General features: G+C 32.7%; 2 protein-coding genes across 7 annotated transcripts; one reads left to right on the top strand and one right to left on the bottom strand.

The window, feature by feature from the left end:
• Positions 1-2388: 2388 nt before the first annotated feature.
• LOC141725143 (uncharacterized) lies at positions 2389-8204 on the top strand. 6 transcript variants are annotated; one of them, XM_074527573.1, is made up of 15 exons: positions 2390-2848; positions 3844-3884; positions 3977-4088; positions 4219-4338; positions 5346-5450; positions 6373-6456; positions 6535-6650; positions 6757-6858; positions 6939-7055; positions 7173-7229; positions 7342-7408; positions 7520-7573; positions 7650-7724; positions 7855-7890; positions 7985-8204. In XM_074527573.1, the coding sequence occupies exons 1-15, from the start codon at positions 2810-2812 to the stop codon at positions 8084-8086; spliced, it is 1227 nt and encodes a 408-aa protein (XP_074383674.1). In that variant the 5' UTR covers positions 2390-2809; the 3' UTR covers positions 8087-8204. The 6 variants fall into 6 exon arrangements, with proteins under 6 accessions (XP_074383669.1, XP_074383674.1, XP_074383673.1 ...); XM_074527568.1 differs by having other exon boundaries at positions 2389-2848; positions 6373-6650; XM_074527572.1 differs by having other exon boundaries at positions 2390-2747; positions 6373-6650.
• A 1051-nt stretch (positions 8205-9255) lies between these two features.
• On the bottom strand, positions 9256-12073 carry LOC141725142 (uncharacterized). The gene is made up of 2 exons (XM_074527567.1): positions 11556-12073; positions 9256-10850 (listed from the first exon to the last, which is right to left on the bottom strand). Exons 1-2 carry the CDS (start codon positions 11661-11663, stop codon positions 9753-9755), a joined length of 1206 nt encoding a protein of 401 aa, XP_074383668.1. The 5' UTR covers positions 11664-12073; the 3' UTR covers positions 9256-9752.
• Positions 12074-12828: the final 755 nt, after the last annotated feature.

Below are 12828 nucleotides of genomic sequence, written 5' to 3'. Positions count from 1 at the left end.
ACATCGAATTGGGATCCTTGGTAATTGGTATGGGCTTTCCTCGTTACCTTGTTACTTTCTCCTCTTAAATTAGTTCTCACTTTGACTTTTTACACGTATTTTAAGATGACTTGACTGCATATTTCCAATAATTATTTTTTAAAATTATTTTTGTGAATAAAAATTTGAATCTTAAACTTTTATTTAAAAAGAAAAATTTGAAAAATAATTATATAAGTCACCTTAAAATAAGTTAAAATAAGCGTAAAAAGTGAAGTAGCTCTGTGCAACCATGTTTTTATGGTGAAACGACCGTGACCGTGAGTGTGTGACAAGACATGTTGCAACTTGCAGGGTGCAGCTTACCAAACAAATATTTCTAATCTTACTCGAAAGATTGTCCACATATTTATGTTAATGAAGGTGACCAAACTTGAACAAAAGTAGGTCCATACCCATATATGTAACTTTCCGTACATGATTTTATTGTTTTCGTATCATTGGCAAGTTCAATCAGATTCAAACCAATATCGGGTGATTCTCCATTGTTGAAACTGTAATTTTATTTTCTTTTTTATTATCCCAATTAATTTATACATTATCTTATTTATATAGGATTTTAGATAAAAATAAAAATTATCTAATAATAAATTTAATAAATTCAATTCAACTTAACCATAAAAATATCATTGTAAATATTAGAAATCAAAACTAATCGATTTAGATATTACTTAGAATAATAAAAAATTAATTAAATTTTATATTAATAAATTATGGTATATTAATTTTATTTACAGTTAAAATTTATTATTCAAAACTAATTTATATCAATTTATCGGGTTCTAAAAATCAAACTAATCGAATAGTTTTTTAAACTAAATGAAAATAAATTGATTTTTAAGAAGTATGACTTATAATATTACGTAAGAAATTATGGGTGGATAAACTTTTAACAATTTGAATCTCTAGCAGAAACTAGCTATCATGATCTTATAAAATTTTAGCAAGGGGTTTACTACATACTCCAATGCTATAATCTATATTTTAATTTTTAAAATTATTCTTGATTTACAAATATTGCTGTAAATAAAAAAATGATTGTCTATAATATATATCAGGGGATACAAGATTAGAGTACAATAATTTTTTCATATTATCATAAATTGTCACATACTTAGAGCATTTCTAGGTGTTGATTAAAATTGGTTGACTGGATAGGATAATAGGTAAAATTTATTAAACACATTGTACTAATATTGACTATATTGATTATCTATATTTTAAAAATAATATATTATTAAAATTTATGTTGTTATAAATAGAATATATTACTTTAATATAGTAATAAATGATTAGAATTTTTTTTACAATTTTTTTACAGTTTATAATGGTTCCCAAGATGAAGAGGTTGACTATATTTATAAATAAGTAGAATGTATTATTGAGATGGATTTTTTTTACATAATCTCTATATTTTTTATTTATAGTATGTATTAATAATTTTTAACTAAAGCCTGGTTGGACATCCCCTTCACTTAACACTAGATCTGGCAAATCGTTCGTGTCGTATACTTTGGTGTCGTGGATTTTCCTATTTCGTGTACTTGAAGGTCAAACAAAAAACCGACATGTTTAGGGTTTGTGTACTTTCGGGTTTGTCTACTTTCATTTCGTGTCGTTTCGTGTCGTGTTTTTGGTGTAAAATTGAATATTAATATTAATTAAAATAGATAAATAAATAAATAAAAATATAAGTTTTTTAGGTAAAATTTTTATGAAATATATTAAAAAATATATATTTAGATTACATTTATATACATATTATAAAATTAAATAATTGTTTTAAAAATAAATATGCATATATCTATTATAAATATACATAAATTCATTATAAATATTAATGTTTAATTATAATATCTATTTATGTCGTATACATCGCGTCGTATTGTGTACTCGAAGGAAAAATACAAAACCGACACTAAATCCCGGTAGTGTACTTTCGTGTTCGTGTATTTTCGTATCTTGTACTAAAAAGCCAAACTTTCGTGTCGTGTAAGTTGTGTCGTGTCCAAAATTGCTGGGTCTACTTAACACCTACTCCTTCTCTCCCTTCCAATTGTTTATATTTCAAAATTTTCCAAAAATAGTAAAGTTTTTATAAATTTTAAATTAACTACATCCATTACTTTCCTCCGCTATATCCACTTTATACATATAGTATTAATCGGTCCTACTATTTTACTCATTTTTTCAATTTTTCAATTTTTCTCTACTATTATATCATTTTTCTTAAATTTCGCGCTCCATCCAAATGTAAATATTTGGGACCAAATGTAAACATTTGGGAGTGACGGAGGGAGTACATGCCTGGCAGATAATATAATAACAGGTTATGCGGCTGTAGTTCAGACTAAAAAACACAGTCCTACGAGTGTAACTGTTGGGTCTTTTAGTTGATCAATTTCAAGAAACAGAGGTTAAACAATAACACACCACAACACACTAGATCTTCTTCTACCTCCCTTCCTCTTCAAGTGTATATAAAGTACGTACCAACAAAACCAAAGATCTTGTATAACACATACAATTTAATACATATATAGTTTTCATCTTTCTTTGTTCACGCTTTTCACTCAAGGGAAAAAGAGTAAAGTTGTGCTGAGCCCACGTTGCTTTGATCCAACAACACTACATTTCTTGTGATTCAGCATTTTTTATCCTACCCCTTCAACTTATTTTCTGTCTTTTGCTTGGCCTATCTTTTTCGGGTACTTCTCATCTTTTTGTATATTTAGATGTAATAAGTTTAAGGCTCAAGTAATTTATTTGAATGTTGATAGTACAAAGAATGGCAAGAACTCAGTACAAGGTGAGTTGATTATAGTGATCGTTTCTAGCCAAGTTGATTATGGTGTCAACTTTAATTGTGTATTTAAGTTATGTATGTTATGGTTTAACTTTAAGTTATGTTTTTTGTATCTTTGCATGAGAGCAAGCTCAGCTGTCTGTCTTAGTCTAAGGATCATGAAGATTTAATTATTCTAGTCTAGTGTTGTGTATGTGTGTGTGTGTACATTTACCTATATCCTTATGTATTGGTAAATGTTAGTTCAATATAAAAGAGGAGAAATTGGTAAAGTTTATGATTTCCGAATTTGAATTTGGTGTTGTATAAATCTTTCGGTTGGAAGAGTAGAATTGACCTGTGGAAAAAAACACATGTCTATTTGGTTAACAATGAATATATATCTTGAATTGAGTGTATGACATTTTGGTATTTGAATAGAAGTTATTTGTATCCTAAGCTCCATAGCTTAGAATGAAACTAGAGCTGTATAAGGAGGTAGCTTGATTTTGGAGGTAGCTTTTGAGGGTTTTATGGGTACAATGAAGTACATATGCAGTATGCTGGTGTTACATTGGTCTTAAAGTTCACTGTTCAATGCAGAATCTACCCAAGTCTTTCATCTTTAAAGCATCACAGGATCTGTATGTAGGAGAAATTGCAGGGAGTGCATGTAATAGTTGAGCTGTATTTGATTAACCAGATCAGGGTATAAAAAAACTTAAGATAAGGTCGACAACTATGAAATGTGATTACCCAATTAATTAGTAATTAGCTCCAGTTGTTGTTGAAGTGCTAATTTGACCATTTCTTATAGATATTTTAACTCACTTTGCAACTCTAGTTTGCTAATTTAGTCACTAATGCTGTGTGCATTTTTATAACAGTCAATGTTAGTTATTTCTTTCCCTGCAGCTTTCTGTCTTTAACTGCCTTTCTACCTATATGAAAGAATTTACTTCTTGCAACTTACTGGACAATGCAAACCTGGCCTCACAGGTTCTTTGATTGTAATGCAGTATCAGAAGACTATAGCTAAAATGGGACACATTGGTCGCAGGTTTGTGATTTTGTGATAAAATTATTGTGTGAGTGACCTTATAAGTTTGATAACATGTATCATCTAATACAATTACGCCTGTTGCATTCCAGTGCCTTTGTCAAAAAAGCAAAGGAGAATACTAGGCTTATGGTACCAACTTTGATTGGAGTTTTTTTTGGCTTCCTGATCGGAGCATCATTTCCTTTTCTATCAATAAACAAGGTGTTCAGACTTCCCATTTCATAATTCTCTCTTTCTATTTCTTCTGTTTAAATTCTCTTCCTACCACTAGAAATCCTGACTACTGTTTTTTAATGTTGTTTTCTGTCAATTATCTCGGGTCATAAACTAGCTTTTGCTACTGTGGCAGCTGAGTCTTTCTACGGGTTATCTTCCCCTTTCTGAATATATTCAAGTTATTGATCCCAGTATCCCAACCCAAGCCAAAGTTCAAACAGATGATACGTCGAAGGTACACTTTACATTTCTGATACAAAGTATGATAATCACAAATTCATTAAATGTTGTCATGATATTTTTGTACATTTATTTGTTCTTACAGATCATGACTTATTTCTTTTGCCATTTGCTATTGATTATCCTGCCATTTGTGACTATGTGGATATGTGTTGTTGTCTAGCTTTTTCAGTATCTAATAGTTTTATGAAGAATGGACTAGCTCATATATCCTCCTTAAAACTGACAGATTATTTACATTATTTTTTAACATTCCATAATAACCGTAATACGTTGTTGTCTATTTTCTGGCTATAGATGAACTTATCTAAATTTGGGTAGATGATATATTCAAACTTCAAACATGTTCTGTTTAATTTTTTTTATGAATAAAAAATGAATATCTGTTTTGCATTATTGTTGTTGTTCTTACTCTTTGCTTATTCAGTTATTCGTTATAAATTTTAAATTGCTTTACTCTGTTTCTTGTAGAAGAATGGTAGCTATAAATGTAAATTTGGAATGATGGATGTTTAATCTTCAAAGGTTTAGTACTTGATTTATAAAGTCATTCTTTTAGTATTAAACTTATTAGTATATACTACATCCTGTAAATCAATAGACTATTAGTCTATTACTACATAAGACATATCAATAACCATCCCTGTCTTAATAAACCAGAGCATTGCTGCATAGGCTGTCAAACTGTATCTTAAACTAGTTGCTTGTATCATGCTTAGGAGTCTGTGCACCTGATACAAGTAAAAAGCTAACCTCGTCCGGTGAGAATTACATAAGCCTGTACTACCTCTAGAAGTAATCGCAATAGTATGCCTTAAACAAATATCAGATCCTGGTATAGAAAGGTAAAAGCTGCTAATATTCGTATAGAAGTTTGTGACTCCCCTTTCGTCATCTTGCATAAACTTCTCCCATGGTGTTATAAATAATTTTATTTCTCCGAATCTTTGTATTTTAATTAGTTTTTATTCAGACTTTTGCTGCATAAATGAATAAATACAGATATGGGTGCCATCAAATCCACGAGGTGCAGAAAGATTACCCCCGGGCATTGTTGTACCAGAGTCAGACTTTTATCCTCGTAGATTGTATGGCATACCCGGTGAGGTTAGTTTCTTTCCGTTGGTATCACCCAAACGCATGTTTGTATATTCCATAACAGATATAGCATGAGCTAATATAATTTTCTGATTGGGTTCTGAGTGAAACTATTTCAAGAAATATCAAGAACAAAAACATTGAGTATTATGACACAGTTCTTTAGTTGCATCACCAAGAAAGTATGACTGTATCTGGGCTTTTATAAGTAAGAAAATGTACGTTGAAACCGGTGATGCCTATTTTTAACTTTTAAGTAATTGCTTTTTTTACTATGTTTAGACTTTAGACTGGATCAGAGCATCTCCAATAAACATTTTGACCACTCCTTAAATTTATGATAAAAATCGGCTCTTAATAACTTCCGACATAGATATATGAGTTTATCTCCAACTATACTCTTCATAATAACTCCTTTTTTTTAATTTTTAATCATTAAAAATACGATGTACCAACAAATGTACAATAGAAAGTGGAAAGATAGAGGATGCTTAATATGATTTCTTGTTTAAAATATAATTTGGGAGTTGGAGGAGGCTCCTCCAAGTAAGGAGTGAACGGCGGCTTTAACTGATTTGAGGACTCACCAGGAGCCTCTTAAAGCAACATTTTAACTCTTACTCACTCCCTTTTTTAGTAACTTAAGAGCCTGTATAGAGAGTGGCTTGGAGATTCTTTAAGTGGTTAACATATAGAAACTTTAGCTTGACATTTTATTTTTGCAGCTTCATCCAGTGGGTTAAAGAAAATCCTGCTGCTTAATTTAGGAGCTCAAAAATCATATAACAAAATTATTCAAAGATATATTTTCTTACATTTATTCAGCTCACAAATCTATTTGTTCTCATAAGGAACCCTCGGACTTGAAAGTACTCGAGCATGATAACAATTTACGCAAAGCATGTAAGCTTTCACTCATTTCCATTTGCAGGACTTCACTGGAATTACAAAATATCTTGTAACATTTACCGTTGGTCATAACCAGATGCAAAATATTGATGATGCTATTCAGAAGGTCAGCCCTGCAAATTTACATATACTCATCCCTCTGTTTAGTATACTCGTCTCTCTCTCCTATCCTGTTCATTCACAGTTTACAGGTAACTTTACTGTCCTTCTCTTTCATTATGATAATCGAACAAGTGACTGGGATGCATATGAGTGGTCAAAGAAGGCTATCCATATAAGTGTGCAAAAGCAGACAAAATGGTAGGAAATTTTGTTAAAAGTGTAAAGTGATTTTGTTTTGCAGTTTCCTTAGTACTATGAAAACTGTAATCTATGCATATACTAAACACGACGGATCTTACTGAAGGTGGTTCGCAAAAAGATTTCTTCATCCTGATATTGTTGCCGCCTACGAGTACATATTTATCTGGGATGAAGACCTTGGGGTGGAGCATTTTGAATCTGAAGAGTGAGGATTTTCTGCAGAATAGTTAAGCTAGCTTAAATTTCGAAATCAGTATAGTTATCTAAATAGTTACCGCTTTTCAGATATATAAAACTTGTGAAGAAACATGGTTTGGAGATCTCACAACCTGGTTTGGAGCCGACTGCCAAAGCATTAACATGGCAAATGACAAAGAGAAGAGGCGATTGTGAAGTTCATAAGTAAGAATGATGGCATTGATATACCAAACAGCCATGGTTAGGTTTTTATTTGAATTGGTGCCAACATTATATAATTAACGTATTGACGTCCTTGGGTACCTTTCCTTATGTTGTAAGAGAAACGCAGGAGAAACCCGGATGGTGCCCAGACCCTCATTTACCTCCTTGCGCGGGGTATGGATAGTATTCATTGTTTTGTTTATGTATTTTTACTACTTATTTCTTCTTGTCCATTGTGACCTGGTTAGGAATTGCTAATTATTACTTCTACATCTGCTATCTGCAGGTTTGTCGAAATCATGGCACCTGTATTTTCTCGAGAAGCATGGCGCTGTGTATGGCATATGATTCAGGTATATAGAATCATTAAGTTCTATCAACTCTGGAGAATGTAGTACATAGTTATATTATCCAAATTAGCTTCTGCATTTATGTATTTATATAGTCTATTTTTGGCCTCATAGAATGACTTGGTTCATGGATGGGGTCTCGACTTTGCTGTTCGAAAATGTGTTGAGGTAGGTGTACCTGATTTTAATTTTAGCTACAAGTCTGTTTGATCAGAAAATACTAAAACTGTTTCTCCTTGAATAGCCTGCTCATGAGAAAATAGGGGTCGTAGACGCCCAGTGGATTGTACATCAAGGTATACCATCACTAGGGGGACAGGTATGTTTGCAGCTGCTTCATTACACATAAATATATAACTCCGCCTAGCTTTTTGTTATGGCTTTACTACAGTCTATGGTTACGTAATACAAAGTAATTATGTTTCTTCTGTTCCTTATGTTTCTGGTAGGGTGAAACAAACGATGGGAAGCAACCATGGCAGGGGGTAATTGTTATTACGTTCAACCTGAATTGAATTACATTGCAACAATCATTGCTCTTAATGTTGATGATGGAGGTTGATCTCTTGTTTGTGGCAGGTAAGGGCGAGGTGTAGATCGGAGTGGAAAATGTTTCAAGATCGCCTTGCCAATGCTGAAAAAGATTATTACAAATCAATGGAAACATCTAGTTCCCCATAACAAGACCAGCTATATGTAACTAGTTGATAATATATGAACTATGAAGTTTGAAGTTTGCTCCATTCTGCTATACCTGTAAAATTCTATTTTATAGGATTAAAGAAGTGTTATTTACTAAGTTTCCTGTTATGCTGTCTTAAGGGCCATTTATAAGTAAATATGTGTTACATATTATTGAAACTGTGAAACTGTGTAGGAATGTTGTGTGTGTGTGTGTGCAGATTTGAAGAAGATGAAGTGAAACTGTGTAATTGGTAGCATTTCTTCCGCTAGGCTTGTTATGAAAATGTTCTGATAATCATCACACTTGTCTTCTTTGAAGATCAGTTCTCTAATGATTAATTATATTTTTTATCCTACTATCTCAAGGTTCTCAGTATAGCAAGGTGCAATTAAAGTTTTGATCTGCTCAATTGTGTGTTAAATTGACACAGTATAGTTTAGTTGCATAAAATGCAGAGCTAAAACTTGGCTGAACTTAAAATTTGTTGAACTACACTCTATTAAAATGACTGTATGCTTTCCATCTTGAATACAAAATCTTTGATATATCGGAAACAGAAGCTGCAATGCGCCCATCCAGCATCTGCTAAGATGTCATTTGACTGGCTGTCGCATATGTCAAGGAGGGATATATTATTACAGTATCATGTTTTTGACACAAGGGGAACTAGTTTTATTCGTGGATTTTTATAGGCTTCTGAGCACAAAATATCGTTTATTACAGAACATTGTGTTGCCATGGATGCTTCAGAAAGAAAAAAAGCTATTGTTGTTCGGGTGGATTTTTAGCCTGATGACCAGGTTTTTTATTTAATCAAATCTTTAGGAACTTGCATGCTCCTAAATGGGGTTTTCCCCCTCCGCTAGTTTATTTCTCTTATACAATATCAGAAATTTATGTAGTCAAAATCAAAGTCACAAGATGTAAGCCAGCAGACTGCTGAAGCCTTGAAGTTGGATGATGATGAGGAGAATGCCACCAATGCTCTTGAGAGAGTTAAGCTGTATGCTTCGTCGGACAAAAGGTGAAACATGATTTTGTTAACCTCCGTTTACTGCCTATTTATATACTCACTCTTTTCTAAATAATATTGGAGAACTGGAAACTATTGAACTCCTAAACAACACATTAATTCCAAAAATTACCAGGACCGCTACAGAAAACACAATACTCAACGTATTAGAGATCATATAATTTACTTAAAGCTAACACATATTTTGAACAACGATTTCAATAGTCTAGTCTCATAACAAAAACTCCTACACAATAGAGTGAGAACAACCATTGTGTATATATTCTGGGGAATACCTTCAAGGAGGGGAGGTTCCGGCTCCACTTCCAACAATGATACAACATCAACTCGGCTGTTCCCTCCATCACAACCTCCCCCACTTTGCATAATGCATATCGATGCGCTCAAGTCTAAGTAAAGATTGACCGTGTTACTATTATATACAAAATATCACTCCAGAAATCTGAATAAGATTCTACACTTCAAAACATTTCTATAAGAATGATACTAAAATTTCCCAACATGTAACATGGTTGTTCAGGTAACACACCGCAATTATCTTGCTCAGATGAAACTCCCTTCACGAACCAGCTGCATCCCCCCCTCCTCCTTTACAAAAAGAGATATCAGCACTCAAAAGTTGTTGAAGATCAGCCACTCTCTCTTATGCAGTTCCCAGGCAAAAGATATCTATACATGTCAGCATTCTGCAAAAGATAGGCCGGAAGATGAACAGCAGAATAGGAATGAGGTATAGGACCCATTTTACCTATGATATCCTTGAAAGTGTACTCCTCCGGAAGCATATCAAACAGGTCTGCCCCTTTGCAAATCACCTTCTGAATTCGTTTAGGATTTAAAAATTTGTTGAACTTCACTCTATCAAAATGACTGTATGCTTTCATTTTGAATATAAAATCTTTGATACTTCGGAAACAGAAGCTGCAATGCCATCCAGCATCTGCTAAGATATCATTTGACTGGCGATAGTGTGCATATTTTGTCTTCCCAGACTGATATCTGTGGACTGAAGCTCTCCAACTATTATTATCCAACAAAAACTCAAAAGAATAAAGATAGTTCTTCAACCGTAGATGAAGAATTTGAGGCGTGTCATCACACCACCTCAATAGATTAATAGTATGTTTACTTGGAATCTCATCTACGTCTGACATTATCAACAAGTCATCATCCTGAATACCTGCTTGCTTAAGAAGAAAATCCAATGCTAGCCGTTGATATGCCTCCTCAACAAATGGATTTTCACCTTTTTTGAATCTTCCAGCAACTTTCCCGTAAGTTAGCCGTGATTCAATAAATTTAAATTTATCTCTGTTTCTGGCAAAAACCAATGGTTTAGGCAATCCAGTGAATGTAGAATTTGACTCGAGGAGAACAAACTCTGTTACATAAGGGTACAATTCTTTCCACCGAATTGTCAGAAGGTCCACTTCATTACTGAACAAAACTGCATCATAAACACGTCTTGGGAACTCACGAATTCCCCAACCATGAAGTTTGCACAAATTCTCCATTGTCACATTCTCATGGTAATAATGAGGAATTTCATGAAATGGCTTAGGTGGTGCTTCCCAAAGTGGCCGCAAGAAATATGATATCTTCTGTCCATGCAAATATACACCAAATACGAAGGTTGGGATCATAATGAAAAGGAAGATATATGTTTTGAAATCCAGACCCCTCATTATACAACGTATTCTTGACATGCTTATTACCCGACCAGAATCCTGCAATACAAAAAATATATTCCTTTATGACTTTGAATAATACTCAAAGATATTTATGTATAATATAATTAATGGAAATTACGCAATACAGATACTTAAAGACATTTCGAGAAAGAAACATGTATGCCACCACCTACAAGCACATGGCCAGAAGGTAACAGCCTAATTATATAGAGAATAAGTTCTCCAAACCCTACTCCCTTTATTTTATAATAAGTACCTTACCAAGATTCATATAACTACAGAATAAAATAGCTGTATCCAGTTTAACTTTTTCCAATGACCATCACCTAATTGTCACGACTCTAAGAATAATTCCATTAACTAATTTAATAACATGTAGAAAAGCCCGAATCATTCAAACTGGAACTCAGCTCCACTAACGAGTTAGGTAACCAAAACATAACAAAATTTCGAAGTAACATGCATTTACAAGCATATTGAATCAAAACCCCAGATGATCAAGGTTGCATTATAACAAATATACATATATTTGTCCAAAATTTAACAGGAGAATAATCTTAAAACACACATAATTCATTCACTTTACGCAGATTTTCATTTACCAAATTCGAAATTCTCGAGCTTAACACTATTTACATTTCAATCAAAAAACCAAAACATTGCCTAAAAACAAACAAATCCCAGCAATGTAATTACACAAACATATTACATATACATAATAAAAAAAGGCACAAAATATACCTCATCACAAGCAGATCCACAAATATCATCAGACTTTTTAGAACAATAATGAGATCCTCCTTCTTCCAAGGCAGAAACTTTATCATAAAACTTATTCATATTCCACATCTGAATACTCGCTCTTCAATATACAAACACACACAGATCAAATATGACCAAACCCAATCAAGATTTTCAATCCCTAACTTAACCAACCAGCCAAATGGGTGGTCAAAAATAAAAACCCACTTGAGAAATACACAATTGTAAGACAGCCCAATTACCAGAAAATGAGAAAAAATATATGTTGAGATTGTAATTTGGGTTGGCAATAAAAATGGGGGGATGATAAAAAATCAAGAAATAAAATGAATGAGAATGAAAGTTGGTGTGGAGAGAGGGTCTGTGGTTAACGGGTGGCAAGCAGATTTTGCGAGAGGATAGATAGATACAGCAGATGAAGATATTTCAAGGGAAATTAATAAAGAAGAAGGAGCCGTTTGTTTTGTCCTTTTTTTGTTTTTACAACTATCAAAATATGCTTAGCATGTCATATATAAACCCTTTAGTGTATGTATTGGTTTCCAGTTTTTTAATGACAAAATTGACCTTGTACAAAACCAACATATGGAAGACTTGGCTATGTCCCTGTTTGGTCAATTATGAGATTGTGGGCAGTCACGCCATTTTTCAGATTTTTAACACACCGAGGGAGTAAGTTATTCGGTTTTTGAGTTGGCTTGTTAAGACTTGAGAGCATTTCCGCCCATGAAACGCCTGTAGTTAAAGCTCCAAGTGTCATTTCTCGAATAAAAAAGATAGAGATTTTGTAAAATAATCGCCACTTCAATTGGTTTTAGTTCTTGACACTTTATTCAATCCGAGAATATTGATTATATTTGTTGAATTTCTATTAATTTATATTAAAACTTCACATCATATATTATTATACTAAAATATTTTATTATAATTATAACATAATGTCTTTTAAATATGATTAATCATTATAGTCAACTATAATTAAACACATCACATTATACTTTACAGGTTCAATAAATATCAAATAATTAGTATTTTATATTATTTTAACCAACCAGTTTAGTTAACATCGTTCTAGATTACCTAATAATAATGCCTACTAAAACATAATCTTATGTACAATTTTGATCAAGTACTAACTTTTATAATCGGTGGTGAAGATAAATAGCGGAGAGAAGTACGGAACAGAGGTAAACTACTAGAGAAACAAAATTACCAACTTTTTCATCTTCTTTCTTTAATATCATAAATTCTA

The sequence above is a fragment of the Apium graveolens genome, chromosome 5, assembly GCF_009905375.1.
Source record: "Apium graveolens cultivar Ventura chromosome 5, ASM990537v1, whole genome shotgun sequence".
NCBI classification, from domain to species: domain Eukaryota; kingdom Viridiplantae; phylum Streptophyta; class Magnoliopsida; order Apiales; family Apiaceae; genus Apium; species Apium graveolens.
This window is presented reverse-complemented; position numbering and strand designations above follow the sequence as displayed.